Source organism: Cucurbitaria berberidis (assembly GCF_010015615.1).
Source record: "Cucurbitaria berberidis CBS 394.84 unplaced genomic scaffold K460scaffold_5, whole genome shotgun sequence".
NCBI lineage: Eukaryota > Fungi > Ascomycota > Dothideomycetes > Pleosporales > Cucurbitariaceae > Cucurbitaria > Cucurbitaria berberidis.
This window is the reverse complement of record NW_024468939.1, coordinates 3,146,737-3,163,686: the sequence shown is the minus strand read 5'-3', so window position 1 is coordinate 3,163,686 and position 16,950 is coordinate 3,146,737. Positions and strand designations below refer to the sequence as shown.

The window sequence follows — 16,950 nt, the reverse complement described above, 5'->3', positions numbered from 1 at the left end:
AGGCTAGCACAAACTTCCTCCTAAAGTAAATCTCCATACCCACACAAAAACTACGTACACTATGAGCAAGTCACTAATGTACACAACGTTCTTTATAGGCAATCTAGTTACCTACAAGTTAGTTACAAGTTAGTTACTAACGTACATTGCCTACCTAAATACCTTTAGCACATCTCCTTCGGTCGCCGTGACGGTGAAAATGGTGGCCATCCCCGGCTTCATCTTGACTATTCCCAGCAACTTCTTTGACCGGCTTGAGCGCCACAATTCTATCAAGCGTATAAGGCGACGGAACAAACTGCGGGCCCATCGTAAGGCAATCTGGCCCGGCCGCCTTCCTCCTGTTCGTTCAAGAGAAGATTTCCTCGACATCAGGGGATTAGCAGATGTGTCGACCCAGCAACAGTCCGCTTTCTTCTAAAAGCTACCACTGGAACTCCGGAGACTCATTTATACGCATGCCATGGGCGGAGAAAAGCTCCCACTCGAAGTTGATTTCGAACAATTGGGCGCTCCTTTTATGCTGACATGCCGTGCGGCACAACCGCTTCTGGCCTTTCCAAAAACCTGCAAGCTGGCGTATGTGCATACTGATCACTTCTTCCCAAATATGGGTATTTGTTAGTTAGCATCGTACTGATTGAATGTTAGATACTTAGAAGCAGCGCAGTTTATTTATGCTTCCAACACCTTCCAAATCCCTGACCTCACATCATATGTATGCTTCCAACGCCTCCTCCCCGCTAACTCATTTCAAGCCATTCAGTCTATTCATATGAAATGGGAGTCCCCCATATGTTGCGAACTGTTTGGCTATGAAAGGTATGGTTTTATCCCCTACGATATCTCGTCTTGGAATCAAACCTGGCAAGAGATTTCAGGAATAAAAGGGCTGAAGTACGTGAGGGTTGACATGACGAGCATTGATCCGATATCGAAATACGGCGCCGACTACGAAGATCTCTTGTTTTCCCCGTTGGAGGCTGTCCAAGGGGTGAAGTATATGGATGTGGGTGTCGATTGGGTGGCGGACAGAGGAAAGAAACGGCCCTTTACTGTAAGGTCGTTACCCCATCCAAAGGATCTTCGCCTTTGGAGGGATGAATGATTGAAGAGTTAGTCGAGGAACCGGGAATAGACTGTCTGGCTTGAAATCGAAACTATAGTCACTATAGGTGGTATATGGAATGAACTTGAAACGTTAGAGTACTGGTATTTCAAAACAAAAATAGTCATTGCAGCTGGGAGTTAGCATCTACAAGTCGTGACGTCGTATCTACTGACTCCACTCACATAGCCTAGAGATAGACAAGAACACCCCAACACCCCAATTCACCAAACCTAGATCCTACGTCTTACTCGTCAACTAATAGCACCGTCCCTTCGTCTTTGAAACAGCATAAACCCAATCCAACTTTCCTTCTTACTTCACCTGCAGCGTCGCCCCAAAATCCAGTGGAGGTTAGGTCACCACGTCGTACAGCCAACAGTGAATTTGAATCAGCGTTCTTGGCGATAATTTAGCTCATCGCCTGTAAGCTCAACGTAGGAGCTCTGCATGCATGTATACGACATGTCATCATTCGCAGCGAATGATTATAAGCAAGAAAGTGTATGACAGATAGACTTTCTTGCCAAGTACATGAAGACGCCTTTTATTGACCAGACCGTAATTTCAAGGACCCTATTGTGGAAATGAAAGTGCGTTTCCCGCTCGGTCTTTGCGCATAGAGCGCTCGGTCTTTTCCCATGGAGCTTATCCAATTCCCCGGCTGACGGTACAGCCGACGCGTCATATCTAAGCCTCCAAAAATAAGGCAAGCAACAAGCTCCTTCAGCGGCTGTAAGGCTATGGGGGCGTACCCAGCCAATGATCACTTGTCAGGGTGGGGTGCCTTAGGCTCCGGATTCGTAGCGAGAAGCGAGCGCATCTCGAGCGAGTGTCGCAGAACATGGCCGGCATGGTAACTTACTTTGCTCAGGGCAGAACTTGAAGATAATGACTCACGTACTACTGCCACAATCTGAGTACTGCCTGTACTAGGCTTTAGGTTTGTGAAGCTTGCGTTAAACCTCAATGTCGACGTTGACATATGCGTCGAACGTATTGACGTGTGGTTGTATGTGACACAGTGTTTGACCGGTTGGGACTAAGATCTCACCAGGGGTCTGTGCTTGAAGGCGCCCAATGTGGACCGTCTTGCGAAAACCGCGTTGTGTTGCGAAGGTGTAATTTCAAGCCACAGATGCCAATCCTGGCCAATCGAGTATTGATGTGTGAGAAACACTTGGTATCTACGTGCGTACTATAAGGGCGGTGCAAGCCCAAGCCGCGTTGTACAATGGTGTACATATATATGCCCTTCAACCTTCCCCTAAGGCCTAAATCATCATCAACAAGACTTCAATCTACAGCCTCACGCGCATATACGCTTACATCCCCAATAATCGACTTCTTGAGTTCACCGCACCCTTCGCCAGTCGCCTTTATATCGCTCACATCGCTCTCCCCCATCTCACAATGGGCGCACCACCTCGACCAAGAGTACCCGAATGGTGTGTATCTGTCACTCCAGAGTGTCCGGTCGAAGGCACTTTATATGGATATGCACCCAGTCTCGCGGCGAACGCCTTCTTTGCCGGATTCTTCGGTCTCGCGCTCATCTTACAACTGTATCTCGGCATTCGATACAAGACATGGACATACATGATCGCCCTTTCGCTGGGATGTGTTGCAGAATCCGCTGGATATGCCGGCCGTATCATTATGCATAACAACCCGTACGACGACAACGGTTTCAAGCTCCAGATCGTTCTTCTCATCTTCGCTCCAGCGTTCCTGGCTGCTGGTATCTACCTCACACTGAAGCATGTCGTTATCCAGTTTGGCGAGGAATGGTCGCGGTTAAGGCCAAATTGGTACACCTATATCTTTATCGCCTGCGATATTACTTCCTTGCTCATGCAGAGTGCCGGAGGAGCACTGGCTGCCATAGCAGAACCAGGAGAAAATATGGGCGAGATCGGAACGAATCTCATGGTCGCGGGTATTATCTGGCAGGTTGTTGGTAAGTTGTCTTCATCTCCAAAGTTGATCGCGTAGCTGATGTCCACAGTGCTTGTTGTCTTCGGTCTCCTCGTTGTTGAATACAGTGTACGAACATACAAGCGCCGCGATCAACTCACCCACTCCGCCCTTGAACTCTGGGGCAATCGCCGCTTCAGATTTTTCTGCGGTGCCGTCGTGGTTGCCTATGTTACCATCTTCATACGATGCGTATACCGGATCCCAGAACTGCTAAGTGGCTGGGGTGGCCCGCTTATGCGGGTGGAGACAGACTTCATCGTACTGGAAGGTATCATGATTGTCCTCACTGTAGCAGCGCAAACGATCTTCCATCCTGGCTTTTGCTTTCCTGCTTTGGCAAACACTTTTGGGAAGAAGCAAAACCATTCCAAAGTCACGAGCGTGTCCGATAGCGAGGTGGAGATGTTTGGTCGTCGGGGCGAGACTGCCTGAAAGCCATCCGAGCCCGGGAGAGACTGCTAGAGGGCGATCGAGCGGAAACAAGTTGGATAGCGGCCTAAGCGATGGATAGGACATTCGGATACAGGACGCTAAGGGATACAGGGCAGGATGGGTGCAATTGTCGCGGCGTTATTAGGCTAGGATTCTCCCTAGACCATTTTGATTTTAGGGGTTCGGCCTTCCGATGGTTTTCCCATGACAGTCCTCGCTCCATCGCGATAGAGAGAAGGAGCGATAGGTGTATAGATTAGATATGGCAAACCGTCTCGCATTAACGCGTCTATGTGCATTTGCGTCAGCTTTGATCAATGGAAAGTGTGGTTCCTTGCTGTAAACCTTAGAAATCGACAGTCTCGAGTCCTTGGTTGTTCAGTATACGCTACATCCGGGAATACCGCATTGCACAGATGCAGATCATACGGGAAATGCCAGAGAGCAAGACTTCATGCTCGCTCCAAGTCTAAATCTGGACCGGTGCGTACCCAACCGTTTGGAGTAATCTCCTTGATAGGTCGCAAAGCCAAGAAGTCGCTCCCAGTCCTCTTCTCCGCCAAAACCAGCTTCGTGCCCGTCTTCTGCTCGTTGCGAAACGTTCTCGACTTGGGCACCCCAGGATACACCTCCAGCCACTGATCCATCAGATCGGCAACCGGTCTCTCAACACAGCCTGTCGCGAATGAAGGAAAGCCTCTCCTTTCCGCCTGTAGCGCGTCGGCAGGCAATCTTGCACCACCGACGACGTCTGCCCAAACGTGCCCTTCAGCAATGTCATCCATATCTTCTATATCTTTTATGACCTGCTCAGAGCCATCGGGCGATCGGACGAGGAAACATCCCGAAACCGAAGACCAGCGGCCTTCAGGTATACAGGGAAAGGCCCACGTTACCTTGTTCACCATATCTGTGCAGAGCTGTGTGTCTAATGATAAGTTGGAATCTTTTCCCCAGGTCGGTGATAGAACAAGTATTTTGGTTTTTCTAAGGTTTGTTGCATGAGGTTGCGTGACGACGTCCATGAGACAGGAGATCATAGCACACCAGGCTTCAGCACTTATATCCCATTTTAGGTGATCTTCATACCCGCATTGCGGTAACAGCTCGCCGCAAGCCGTGATTCCGCAGTTGACCACTAAGGACTGAAGGTTCGGCGACAGAATCGGCTCGAAAGTTGGTAACATATCTGAAAGCCCACTCGATCTAGTATCGACATTTGGAGATTGCCTACGCTCAAATATAGCTGAACACATGGCTCCTAATCGCACGCGTACATTCTGCATGCGTGGCAGGATACGGCGAATAGAGTCGCATATATGAGTGTGATCATTGTCGTGGTGCTTATCGTTGCCATTCGTGTCCAGCTCTAAATTCGTGCAACTCGTAGGCAAGGCATCAATCAGTCCAGCTATCGTGGCTCGCGGGACTAAGCACCATGATGCGCGCGTTTCTACGACCAGCGAAAAAGAAGCGAGATTTTGCAAACTGGTCAATATTGGAATGAAGCGTGCGAATAGTAGGACGGAGTTTGTGACTCGACGCTCTTGATTTTCGTCAAACGGCCATTCTTCCCCCTCGCTCCTCGCGTGGTTCTCGTCGGCGTTCAAGGCTCCTGCTTCCATAGTCAAGTTCCCGTCGCTGAGGTCTCCTTCTAGGTTCCATGGATCCCGGTCGTTACTGGGGAGGTAAGGATCCATATCCACGTGTGATCTTATGGCGCCGACCCGCAAGGATAGAGAGCGCACGAGTTTCCCATATTTGGGGAGGAAGATATTCGCGAACCGCTCGAGACCTCTTGTCGTGACGCTGATGTTGCCGTAGAGGAGTGGGAGGCCTAACATGTGCCATCTTCGAGACACTTGGATGAAGGCAAAAAGATGGCTGGTGCCGGAGTCATTACGCTTCAGCTGTGTGGCTATGGCTATGAGAATATCGTCTGGCACGGCCGCCATGTTGAAACTTCAGTGAACAAGTAAAGGACTGTATCTGGGAGGAGTCTTGCAAGGCAGTGAAGACGTGAGGCGTACAGAGTTGGGCACCATTTCTAGATCAGAGGAGGACGTCGGCCCAACGATGCTGCGAAAGCCATCGGTGATGTTCAATAGGACATGGGTAACATCTCTGGGTTCATTCGTCGAGCGCACTGCGGTAGAGGGTCAAGTTGGTCCATAGGTGGATATCAAGGTGCGCGACGAGTGGCGTCATAGCGCGAAATGGGAAGTCGCGTCGGTTGCTTGGGGCAACAACGGCCGGCGTTTGTTGATCGACACGCACGAGCTTCTACAACTAGTCTCCTACTGCCATACTAGGTACCACTCCACCCACAATTCATACTGAGACAAGCACCATGACCATGGAACCTCCCCGGCGTCCGTCGAGCTCGCTCTTCGATGTCTTTCTCCGACTGCGCCCTTCCAGCTCTGGGAATGCGCGATTCCTCAGTGTTGAAGAAGGCGCGGGAAACCACCCGACCCATATTACGATAAAACCGCCTTCCCACGACAACCGCAAGCGAGCCATCGAGCGGTTCGCGTTTACCCAGGTCTTCGAGGAGGAGGCGCGGCAAATGGACTTGTTCAAGGGTATAGGCGTGGTCCCGATGATCGAGGGCGTGCTGGGCGCACCGGGTCATCATGGACGAGACGGATTATTGGCAACATTGGGTGTGACAGGCTCTGGAAAGGTACAATGAAAGAATCGCAAAGAGATTCTGGCAATGAAGACTAACTGGGTGCAGAGGCACACAATTCTCGGAACCAAGACACAGCGTGGTCTTGTCCAGATGACGCTCGATGTCGTCTTCCAAACTTGCGAAGGCCAGCTTGTACAGTCCTTCTACGGAGCCCCAGCTTTCTCAACACTCGCCGCGGCCGATGTGTCTGAGGCACACATGTTCACCGCAACCGCCTACTTGGATTCTCTATATGGCGATAACCAGTCCGAGCGTTTCCCGTCGCGAGCGCAGACTCCCATGCCGGTAAGTCCGTCTTCATACATCTCAACTTTCTCCAGCCGGCCGAGCGCAGCTCTTCATTCCCTTCGTCCCGTCAACGGGCTTCTTTCCAACTTTTCCCGATCTGTTGGGAACACGGGCTCACCAACCAAAAAGGATTGTAGCATCTTCTCCAACGGCGGCACATCACGTTCCAACAAGATCCCACGTCCCTCCGTACTACCACAAACTCCTTCTGTCGCGGACATTAAGGTATCCTCGGACCCGAGCGCTGAGTACGCGATCGTCATTTCTATGTATGAAGTGTACAACGATCGCATATTTGACCTTCTGAGTGGAAATGCGACGAGAAACAAGCAGCCCAACGTCAAGCGCCGAGCGCTGCTCTTCAAGAGCACAGAGCAGAGCCCGGATCGGAAGGTCGTGGCTGGGCTTACCAAAATCATTTGCGGTAGCTTCGAGGAGGCCATGATGGTGCTAGAGACTGGCCTCATGGAGCGAAAGGTCGCAGGAACAGGTAGCAACGCCGTCAGCTCGCGTAGCCACGGCTTCTTCTGCGTGGAAGTCAAGAAGCGAAATGCAGAACGAAAGGGCTCGTGGTCAAGCAGCAATTTGACCATCGTCGATCTGGCTGGCTCGGAGCGTGCTCGAAATGCAAAGACTGCTGGCGAGACACTTGCTGAGGCTGGCAAGATCAACGAGTCCCTTATGTATCTGGGTCAGTGCATGCAGATGCAGTCTGATAACCAAGGAGGCTCCAAGGTATAGCAATCCCTGGCCCTTCACGTTCTGTTTACTAACACACGGCCAGAACATTGTTCCTTTCCGCCAATGCAAACTTACAGAACTCCTCTTCTCGAACTCATTCCCATCGTCGACCCGCCAAACACAACAGCACCAACATCACCAACCTCAGAAGTCAATCATGGTCGTCACGGCTGACCCTCAAGGCGACTTCAATGCTACTTCCCAAATCCTTCGCTATTCCGCCCTTGCACGCGAAGTAACAGTTCCTCGAATACCTTCTACAACAGCCACTATTCTCTCCGGCGTACCACTCAAGGCGACCACCACCTCATCAGGTCGAACCACCCCCTCCGCTGTGCTCGAAGAACTCGAGAGTGCCAACGCCGAAATCGCCCGTCTAACTGCAGAAGTCGAAGTCTTCGCTCTCCGTCTCTCGGAGGAAACGGCCCGCCGCAGAGCTGCAGAAAGCTCCTGGGCCGCTGCAGAAGACCACATGGTGGACCTTGAGCAGGAAATTCGCGATGACTGTTATCTCGAGTTGGAGACGGCAGTCGATCAAGAGCGCCGACGCTGGCAAGCCGCCCTCGACAACGAAAAGGACAACCAGCAAGCACATTTAGACAACAAGATTGATGTTGTTATAAAAGCGACGAAGGCGCAGATGCGACAAGAGATTAAAGTGTACGAGGATCCGGATCCAGAATTAAGGGATAGGATAGACGAGCTGGAGCGCGAGAATGAGTTGCTTCGGGCTAGAGTAGACGCGAAAGATCGCGAAGTACAGTACAGATCTGCCAGCCCGGTCAGGAAGATGAGGGTTCTAAAGACGAAGAAGTGGGTTGATCCAGAGAGTACTATGGGGTGTGATGATATTTGAAGGAGGCTAATGTGGTGAGGTTAATTAATGTCTGATGAAGTGTGTATAGCGTGGCGTTGGCGGCGTTCCTACTTGATAAACTATACCACGCTTTTATTCTTTTCTCTTCGAATGCGATTCACGACCTTGTTAAGGGTATGAAGACTCCTATCTGCTCTATCACATATAGAAACAAGTATAACTTTTTAATATATATAGTAAGGCAGCTCTCGTGCTCTATATACATTTCTTTTCATGTTAAGTTTCCTTTAGTATCACGTTCCCACATCCCTTCTGTACTGCATTATCAATATATATCTTCTTAAAGGTTTAATGCCGAGATGGTAAGCTCCGTGGTCGCTATAGGGTACAATACTACTTTACTGTAGGTTCAGGTATATCTTGTTTTGTTTTGCTCTATTCTATTATCTTTCAACCTAGGCGTAGTTCTACGGTTTTGAAGAAAAATTGCGATATATTAGGCTCGTATTAGCCGGCAATATGCTAGCTATCATCGAGAAGAGGATGGGATTGACGTGCCAACCAAAAATGATCAAGGAGAGACTACAAATATGAGTAGAAAATAACAGGAAGTCACCCATTTATAGGATCTTGGCTGAAGCTTCGAGCTACCGAATACTTGATAGTGGCAATCCGTGTTCTAGCTAAAACTTAGCTAAAACTTGACTTAGCTCATCGCGTCGACCTCTTCAGCCAGTCTCTGAATATCATCATTGTCCATCTCCGAAAGGATATCACTCGTATCTGTAAGCGGACTACCCACCCCCTCACCTCCAGCTCTCTCCCCTTTCGTGGATAGCTTAGCCTTTTCAGTAGCATCCTAGGCCACCTTGGATCCACCACCCATGCCATCCAATGTCCCATCCGCTCCCATACCCGTCCCATCGCCCTTCCAACCATGACTAAAGACTTCAAAATTGTCATCGACGAGCCAATTCAAATCCTCGCTCTCGGGCCGTAGTGTCCTGGCGAACCCGTTGCCGGCCTTGGGGTAATGTGCTGGCGGATCGGTGTCGTAGCCGTCGTCTTCCTCGTATTGGTTTCCTGCAAGGTCAATGGTGGTGCGTGGTTGCGCTTGCGGTTTTTGCGAGCGGAACTCGCCCAGGAGTTGTGCTTCCGCGGGGTCTACGTCGGAGAAGTTGTGGGAGTGTGGGGTATGGCTTGTTGTAGTGGTGTGGCCACTGGGTGGAGAGGTTATTTTGGTATGGAATGCGGGTGGTGGTTGGTATTGCGGTTGTGGGAAGCGTTGTCCAGCTGGAGGTGCTTGCGGCTGAGATTTGATCGCTGTAGGGTCGGGTATTAGGTCTTGCACGTTTGGTGGGAAGATGGGGAGTTCCGGGTGCCGAATCGTAGCTGTGAGTAGTAGGCCCACCAATTGATGCTGTTGGAGGGTTGAGAAATAGGCGCGTTTCTATCGCATTATTAGTATTGTATAGTCCGAAACCCGGCCAGACTCACCTCATCTATGGATAGATTCTGTGCTGCGACCAGATCCTGTGTTCCTTCCACTACGCTCTGCTTCGACCGTACACATGGCCCACATAGCCACTCCTTCTCAAGCACCGTCACAACTTCGTTGCTAATAGGTGGGTTATGACAGTATTGGTGGTACGCGGTACTACACGCATCACAGAATACTATGCGATTGTTTGAGGGTTCTGTTTCTCGGTGACATGTCTTGCACTTTGCTGCAAGTAAAGTCTTGGTTGACTTCCTCCGCTTGACGCCTTGTGATGGTTCTGGTAGTGTTGGTACGAATGCGACTGGCCTGTTCACGTTTCGACCGGACTTCGTTTGTGTAGGGAGTGGTGTGTATGAGGATGAGATGTCGGAATCGTCATCGTCCTACGTGATATTAGACAGAGGCTGGGCACTATGTCAACTCGACTCACATGCTCATCTTCCTCACTCTCAGAGCGCTTCCGCTTGCCGCCTCTTCCTCGTCCTCTTCCTCGTCCCCGCCCGCGCCCTCGACCTGACGCTCGCGCAGATGAAGCACCGGCAGGCGATGTGCCCACTTCCGACTTTAGGGCACCTGGCATTTCAAGTCTTCCTCCTGCTTTCCCTCTGCGGCCACTGTTTAAGATTGGGGAGGGTGTCGGCAATTTGTCGCTAGTAACGTAGTTCTGCAGTATCTCCGCCCTCTTTGCTTCGAACGCAGCACTTCCGGAGGCATGACTACCTTTTCCGTGGAGTCGCTCAAGAATGGCGGCAGTAGATGCGGAGAACTGAGGATAGCTGGGACCAGTAGTGGTGCTATTGTTGGCTGGGAAGTTAGACATCTGCGACGGCGCTGGTGCTATGGCCGTTGTCGATTGCGGAGTAGAGGCGGGCGTATTGGCTGCGCCGCTGCCGGTAGCTGACACACCATTGCCGGTGGCGTGATGACCATTCAGAGGATTGGAGGAGTCCATATTACTCTACCAAGTCTTGCGACTGACAATATCTAATTAGAAATAGTGCAATGGCGCTCAACGAGCGTGTCGAGGACTACTGCAACTTCAACCATGAAGGTTGCGGATGCGCCCAGTCCGTGCTCTTGGGCTAGCGGGTTAGCGAGTTCCAATGGAGCAAGGAACAAAAGCAGTTAGTCACATCATGTCTTGGATATGTCTGGTAGTATGTGTGATTAGGAATGGATCTGACAATAGTTGAGAAATCTTTGTAGAGCTATTTAGATGTGCGTGATGTACTTTTTTCTCTGATGATACACTACGCTATGACTCCCTCGCTTCGCAGACTCTCAACATCTTCCTTGCTCAAGCCCAACATAGCCCCAAGTATTTCGTTAGTGTGCTGACCAAGTGTAGGCGGTGGTAGTCGAATGCCAGGCTTAGATTCCGACCATTTGACCGGTGTGTTTATGAGCTTGATAGGCCCGCATTCTGGGTGGTCTATTTCTTTTACCATATCGCGGGCGCGGACTATAGCAAATCAGCATGTGAGCGCATCCGGTCTAGGAAAGGGAGCGTACCATGCTCGTGATTGAGAGTGTCCTGCACATCGTTGATAGCGGCATAGGCTAGGATCATCAGCCACCCATACGTCTTCTGCTTGAGCAGGTTTACTTACGCATGCCCGACCCTTCTAGAATCTCAAGCCATTCTTGAGTGCTCTTTTGCCGAGTCTCATTTTCGATGAGCTCTTCCAATGTATCTCGGTTCCGGACCCTCAAAGCATTGGTTTTGAACCTTTCATCGAATATCCACTCGGGCTTGCCGATCTTGTTACATATAACGCCATAAAGACGGTCGTTGCCACCTCCTAGCAGAATATCTCCGTCAGATGTCTTGAAAGCTTTGTAGGGCACAATGGATGCTGCTCCACATCAGTAGGATTCTGCTGGTCGAACAAAGCTGACCTACGGTGCGATGTTCCCCATCTCCCAGTATCCCTTTGGCCGCTAATGAGACACGAGCTAGCTATGTTCGCAAGCGTAGCTACCTGGCAGTCGCTGAGGGCAACATCGATATGCTGGCCCCTGCCCGTCTTTATCCGGCCTAGAAGAGCTGCCATGATTGAATTTGAGGTGTAGAGTCCAGTTGTGAGATCAGTGACTGCTACGCCGACCTTGACTGGCGGCCCGTCGCGTTGCCCTGTAATGTGCATCAAACCCATTTCGCTACTAGATATCAACATGAATATCGCAGCTCAGCTTGGGAGACGTACGCTTCAACCATGACGTCGTATCCAGCTCTGTTGCGGTACGGCCCTGTCTGGCCATATCCAGTAATACTGGCGTAGACAATACTTGGGTTGATATTGGATACAGTGTCGTAGTCCATTGCGTACTTTGCGAGCGAACCTGGGAGATAGTTCTCGACCAGGACATCGCATTCTTTAACCAGACGGTGTAAGATATCAACGCCAGCTGGGTGTGCGAATGATAGACCCATTGATCGTTTGTTTCGATTTACCTGTGATGTGTTACATCTTCACAAGCTGAAATGTAGCTCTGTTGACGTACACCAAGATAATATGCGCTTTCTCCAGGGCCTTCTTTACCGTCCGTGTACTTTGCGTATGGGGGGCCCCATGCTCGAGTATCATCTGCTTGGGCTTTAGGTTCCCTGCTGCCATGGACGGCACTAGGTCATGCTCACCTCCTCTTGTGGGATGTTCAACCTTGATAACGTCCGCTCTGGACTCACTCGTCAGTTCGCTGTCCTTGTGCTTGCCAACCTTGGATGCTGGTCCATACTGGGCTGTCCATGGCATACCCAAGATCTCCAAGAATTTGTGTACAGTAGGGCTATGTCGTTGTTAGACGCTATCATGGCTGTCCTCGCTCTCAGGACTCACTCCGGCCAATACTCGGGTCATGTCAAGTACTTTGATTCCAGCCAACGGTAGATGTGCAGTATCACCGCTTGCGGGTGTTGTAAGCCTACGTCGGGTAAAGTATTGCGAGGCATTGCACTGTGAGCGCTGCAATGACGCCTGAAGGCGTCTCGAGCTCCTGAGCATCAAGCCCACCATGTTGAAGTAGAGGTCGGCACGAGTGTAGAGAAGGACATTCGGTACCGGCGACTGGATTCCCCAACGACGTACATATTCCCGAGCTTGAGCTAGCTGTAGTTCCCGATCCGAGGTACACAGCTAGCTTCACCCCCACCATTGCTGCATCCTCATCTACCATCGACCCCACCATGTTTACCGGTCTCGTAGAAACAATTGGCAGTAAGCAAGCGGTCGCTGCCATGTTCCTGCGCGGCTCAGCTGACGATGGCTAGCTGTTGCCTCGCTCGAGGAGCTGGACAAGTCGGCGTCTGGAGGCGGCGGCACCTCGTTGACAATTTCCGCGTCTGACATACTGGGAGACGCGCATTTGGGGGATAGTATCAGCGTCAATGGTATGCCGCCGCTCTCTCCTAGGCCAAGCATCGACTAAGCCGCCTGCAGGAACCTGTCTCACCGTCACCGAGTTCGACAAGTCGTCCTTCAAGATTGGGTGCGCGCCCGAGACGCTCCGTCGCACCAATTTGGGGGCGCTGAAACAAGGCTCCAAGGTCAATTTAGAACGCGCAGTATCGGCAGAGACTCGCATGGGTGGACACTTTGTACAGGGCCATGTCGATACCATTGCGACCATCGAATCCGTAACTCCCGACGGCAACGCTCTAACCTTCCGTTTCAAGCCGCGAGATCCCGCCGTCCTACGATACATTGTCGAGAAGGGATACGTTACAATAGATGGCGCCAGCTTGACCGTCACCAAAGTGCAAGATGGCCCGGACGGCTGGTGGGAGGTGATGCTCATTGCCTATACGCAAGAAAAGGTCATCACAGCGAGCAAGAAGCCGGGCGAAGATGTCAACGTCGAAGTAGACCAAGTCGGCAAATACGTGGAGAAGAGCGTGGCAGGATACTTTGAGGGTTCCGCCAATGGCGAGTTTGCGATACTCGAAAAGATGGTCGCGAAGCTTGTAGATGAGCGGCTGAAGGCGCTTGGCAAGTAAACCCAGGCACCAACGTCAACATGCAAATGGCCACTGTCACCAAAAGGCTAGAGTCTGGGGAACTACGCAAATGTGGTACCAGTTACCAGTTTGCCATTACGAAGGATTAGGCGAGGGTTGGGCCCAACGGAGTCAAGCCAGCTATGGTCCCGCTAAGCCCACTCCAATAGAATAATGTACTCTCTGACTACACCTGTTGCCTGGAGAGGGATTATGAGGGTGGTTGGGCAACCAGTATCCGTGGCGCGAAGAGTGAGGCGCAGCCCTACTTTTTCTGAGCCGTATATATCGCGACGACTGTCAATAAAAATCTAGCCTCCTTCCCTTCTACTGTAGAACTTAGATGTATTGTCGTTCCCGAATCAATATATTCGAAACCATGTCCGATCGCCGGTCCTTGTTGCCTAGTCGGTGCATGATGCACCTCGACCATCTTCCACTCACAGTCTTGACAGCTGGCTACGACGCGCATCTTCACATACCCGGAGCAATAGGATCCCATTTTGCTGCCCTTGTGCATCGATCGATTGAACAGGGGTTGCTTACAATGCATAGTTAGCTTGAGCCGTGGTGGAGAGACGTTAGGCAGAACCACTACTACTTTTCGAAGAGAAGGGCCATGTTGTGGGCCATGAGCTCTAACTTTTCTATTCGCACTGGTCTGCTAGCATCGCATCGCACGACCACGGCTTTCAACTATCGCTGACAGCGAAGCGGGTCAGCCCTACATCGGAGGGGCGTTCCCAGTCCCATCCAAAATAGCGTCTTCTTCGCCCGGCATTAGGACGCAACTGCACCCGAAAACTAGCTCTGAAAGGATTGACAAAGTCATCAGGTTGGGGGCCAAATCGAGCCAACAGACAAATCGCACGAAGGAGAAGGGAACAGCTGTGGGTAACGTGCAGATTGGTAAGGGGGTTTTGCGGCATAATCGATTGGCTTCCTGACCGGCGTGCTGCAGGAAACACGTCAAGAGCCGGCCCTCTTCAAGGCGCGCACATCAACAGATTCTTACGCCAGACGATCGTTTTGCAGCCCTGTTGCTCGAGCGAGCACATTCTCTTTGTCCGCTGTAATTTCTGGCGTCGGAAGCATGCGCCGCTGGTGACGCTCTCCTGTTGATTGAACACTCCCGGCACCCGATCCACCATGGACTGGCGACTCCAGGACTACGCCAAATTGGCCGAGGACACCGGTTCGGACCTCCAAGTCTTCCTAGGCGAGATCCCGCAATATCGCAAGGATATCACTGGCGATATTGCCGAGCTCTTTGCTATATCGAATGCCCTTCATGTGTTGAACGAGGCATTGGAGCTGTCCCGCTACGGACGATATTCAGGCCGCATCCTAAAAGATCTGGAAGTATGCCTCCCGAGCTTGGGACATACGCTCGATGATGTACGAGATATGTTCAGCAAGTCCAAGAAGGGTAAATACACGGCACCAGGTGCTTTTCCTGGTACCCCGCCATATGCAGTGATATGGGAAGACGTTCTCGCGGATCTGAAAGCGCAGGGCATATCCTTACCTGTACGGCTGGAATTATTCAGGACATATCTGCAGGGTATGTACGACGCATTGAAAGGGTACGTGTAAGAATGCAAGACACGTCAAAGTCAAGCTGATTTCCCGTAGCGAGGAAGACGAAGAAGAACTCCACCAGATCAGGGTCCGTCTATCAAAGCTGCTTAAGAAGCAAGAGCCTATCGAATCATACTTCAATAAACTGTCTGTGCATGGGCATGGGCAAGGCTATGCCAGAACGCCAAAGCCCCCCTCTCCCAAAGTCCCGAGACCGAAGATCCACAGTCTTCCTACCTATCCAGCTCCGGGATATGGGCCCCACTATGCACCACCACAGCCGATGCCATTGCCACATCGAGCCCATATTGCACCAACCTGGGGAGGCATAGGAGAAATACCGTTTATACCACCGCCGGTACCAGAGATTCCTCAGTCGCCGACATATTCGTCAGCGTCTTCACAGTCCTACTCCAACCACTCAACTGATTCAGGAGAACCGGTAGCCCACTGGGCCATGAAGATCTTTGATGGACGCCATTCTTCAACACGGTTCCACACATTTGGAGACCCTACGACATGTCTCGGAAGGGATGAGCCCCGGGCTATTGAGTTACTCGATAGTGACGGATTCGAGAAGGTACTGGAGTTGCCTTTTGAGGCCACCAACGTTTGGGTAAGGCTATACTGGAGGCCAGAGGACAACCGCGCCCGAATTCTCTTTCTCACAATGGATCCCACTGGACGCCGCATGAGATATTGCTTCCCATTGACCGGATTAAAATTGCTTCGTGCAGAGTCTTGTTTGCAGCTCTGCCGTGTCAACAAAAGAGATGGACGGCTCGATGTGTGGGCTAAGCTCCGATTCACTTTGTATGAGCGTGAGTGTTACTATATTGCGTCATACAGACAAGCGATCTAATCAACGCAACAGGAATGGTCCTTTTCTACTGCACCGCTGTTGCCATGAAACGCCAAGATGAAAATGGCATTGCCGAAGGACTGGTAGACTTCTTCCATCCTGGGGAGCTAGAATTCAGCGGGTACGTGTTGGACTAGACATACATGACACTATATACTAACCATGTGTAGCGAGATCAAAGACAGCAAATACCTCCATGCATTCCGCATATACCGTGACGTAGACTCTGGTTGCGTTCGCTTCGAGGCGACAGCTCGTCGGGGACCACTCAAGACAATACCTATCTGGACCGCCTTTGTCACACAGTATATTGGGCACAGAGGTTGGATGAAGCGAGTTGGCAATACTACAATCCAGTTTGGCGAGCTTCACCCATATGTGTTTTGTGAAGGGTACAAGTTACCAAAAGGGCCGACGGGCAGGTATCAGTTGACGTTCACTACACCCGAAGGTATGCTTGTCCGGTCTCATCGATATTAAGGGTTACTGACTTGTATACTAGATGCAAGGAACTTCAAGGAGTGGTTCCATCACATTAGGATCTGATGATCGAAAATCAGGCATGACAGAAGCATCGCTTGCTTCTCCCTGGGATTTGCTCGACGAAATTAGGGAAAAAATCTTATGACTGATGACTGACGACGATACGACGAGGGCGGTTTCTGCTATTTGCACGATATACCCTCTCCGACCGTACGCACATGTTTTTGAGCACCGAAAATTGATTCTGGTATAGTTTTGATATTGACAAGCGTTGTGTTTTTGCTTCACCTAGTATTTTCGCGGACATGACAGGGGACATACATAGTTGGGTATCTCATTATGCACCATTATAATATAGACCGAATAGGCTTCCCTGACATTCTCGTGGCATGATTCTTTCCGGCCTAGTTTTGCCCGTAAGGTGGTAGCGGGGCACTGGACCGCCCGGCGAGTCTGTGCGACCTA

General features: G+C 51.0%; 8 protein-coding genes across 8 annotated transcripts; 5 read left to right on the top strand and 3 right to left on the bottom strand.

Annotated features, from left to right (window-relative positions):
* Positions 1-264: 264 nt before the first annotated feature.
* Positions 265-1,246, top strand: K460DRAFT_370513 (uncharacterized protein; the record flags this gene model as incomplete). The annotated part of the gene is made up of 2 exons (XM_040934178.1): positions 265-579; positions 652-1,246. Coding segments are annotated over exons 1-2 (569 nt in total), but the record flags the coding sequence as incomplete, so codon positions are not given.
* Positions 1,247-2,077: 831 nt separating this feature from the next.
* K460DRAFT_435986 (RTA1-domain-containing protein) lies at positions 2,078-3,788 on the top strand (the record flags this gene model as incomplete). The annotated part of the gene is made up of 3 exons (XM_040938405.1): positions 2,078-2,117; positions 2,577-3,068; positions 3,117-3,788. 3 exons carry the CDS (start codon positions 2,078-2,080, stop codon positions 3,518-3,520), a joined length of 936 nt encoding a protein of 311 aa, XP_040785109.1. The 3' UTR covers positions 3,521-3,788.
* Positions 3,789-3,972: 184 nt separating this feature from the next.
* K460DRAFT_409948 (uncharacterized protein) lies at positions 3,973-5,475 on the bottom strand (the record flags this gene model as incomplete). The annotated part of the gene is made up of 1 exon (XM_040937312.1): positions 3,973-5,475. The coding sequence occupies one exon, from the start codon at positions 5,473-5,475 to the stop codon at positions 3,973-3,975; it is 1,503 nt and encodes a 500-aa protein (XP_040785108.1).
* Positions 5,476-5,826: 351 nt separating this feature from the next.
* On the top strand, positions 5,827-8,306 carry K460DRAFT_346520 (kinesin). Its single transcript, XM_040931309.1, has 4 exons — positions 5,827-6,206; positions 6,261-6,500; positions 6,633-7,238; positions 7,288-8,306. The coding sequence occupies exons 1-4, from the start codon at positions 5,871-5,873 to the stop codon at positions 8,098-8,100; spliced, it is 1,995 nt and encodes a 664-aa protein (XP_040785107.1). The 5' UTR covers positions 5,827-5,870; the 3' UTR covers positions 8,101-8,306.
* A 165-nt stretch (positions 8,307-8,471) lies between these two features.
* K460DRAFT_398513 (uncharacterized protein) lies at positions 8,472-10,570 on the bottom strand. Its single transcript, XM_040936203.1, has 3 exons — positions 9,993-10,570; positions 9,559-9,945; positions 8,472-9,511 (listed from the first exon to the last, which is right to left on the bottom strand). Exons 1-3 carry the CDS (start codon positions 10,512-10,514, stop codon positions 8,921-8,923), a joined length of 1,500 nt encoding a protein of 499 aa, XP_040785106.1. The 5' UTR covers positions 10,515-10,570; the 3' UTR covers positions 8,472-8,920.
* Positions 10,571-10,721: 151 nt separating this feature from the next.
* K460DRAFT_370508 (caib/baif family protein-like protein) lies at positions 10,722-12,633 on the bottom strand. The gene is made up of 9 exons (XM_040934177.1): positions 12,403-12,633; positions 12,321-12,352; positions 12,204-12,241; positions 12,068-12,150; positions 11,770-12,017; positions 11,466-11,722; positions 11,173-11,418; positions 11,075-11,122; positions 10,722-11,024 (listed from the first exon to the last, which is right to left on the bottom strand). The coding sequence occupies exons 1-9, from the start codon at positions 12,577-12,579 to the stop codon at positions 10,813-10,815; spliced, it is 1,341 nt and encodes a 446-aa protein (XP_040785105.1). The 5' UTR covers positions 12,580-12,633; the 3' UTR covers positions 10,722-10,812.
* Positions 12,634-12,749: 116 nt separating this feature from the next.
* On the top strand, positions 12,750-13,559 carry K460DRAFT_291857 (Lumazine-binding protein; the record flags this gene model as incomplete). The annotated part of the gene is made up of 3 exons (XM_040929315.1): positions 12,750-12,780; positions 12,834-12,953; positions 13,003-13,559. 3 exons carry the CDS (start codon positions 12,750-12,752, stop codon positions 13,557-13,559), a joined length of 708 nt encoding a protein of 235 aa, XP_040785104.1.
* Positions 13,560-14,708: 1,149 nt separating this feature from the next.
* K460DRAFT_294159 (uncharacterized protein) lies at positions 14,709-16,548 on the top strand (the record flags this gene model as incomplete). Its single annotated transcript, XM_040929475.1, has 5 exons — positions 14,709-15,145; positions 15,195-15,961; positions 16,015-16,123; positions 16,173-16,453; positions 16,505-16,548. 5 exons carry the CDS (start codon positions 14,709-14,711, stop codon positions 16,546-16,548), a joined length of 1,638 nt encoding a protein of 545 aa, XP_040785103.1.
* Positions 16,549-16,950: the final 402 nt, after the last annotated feature.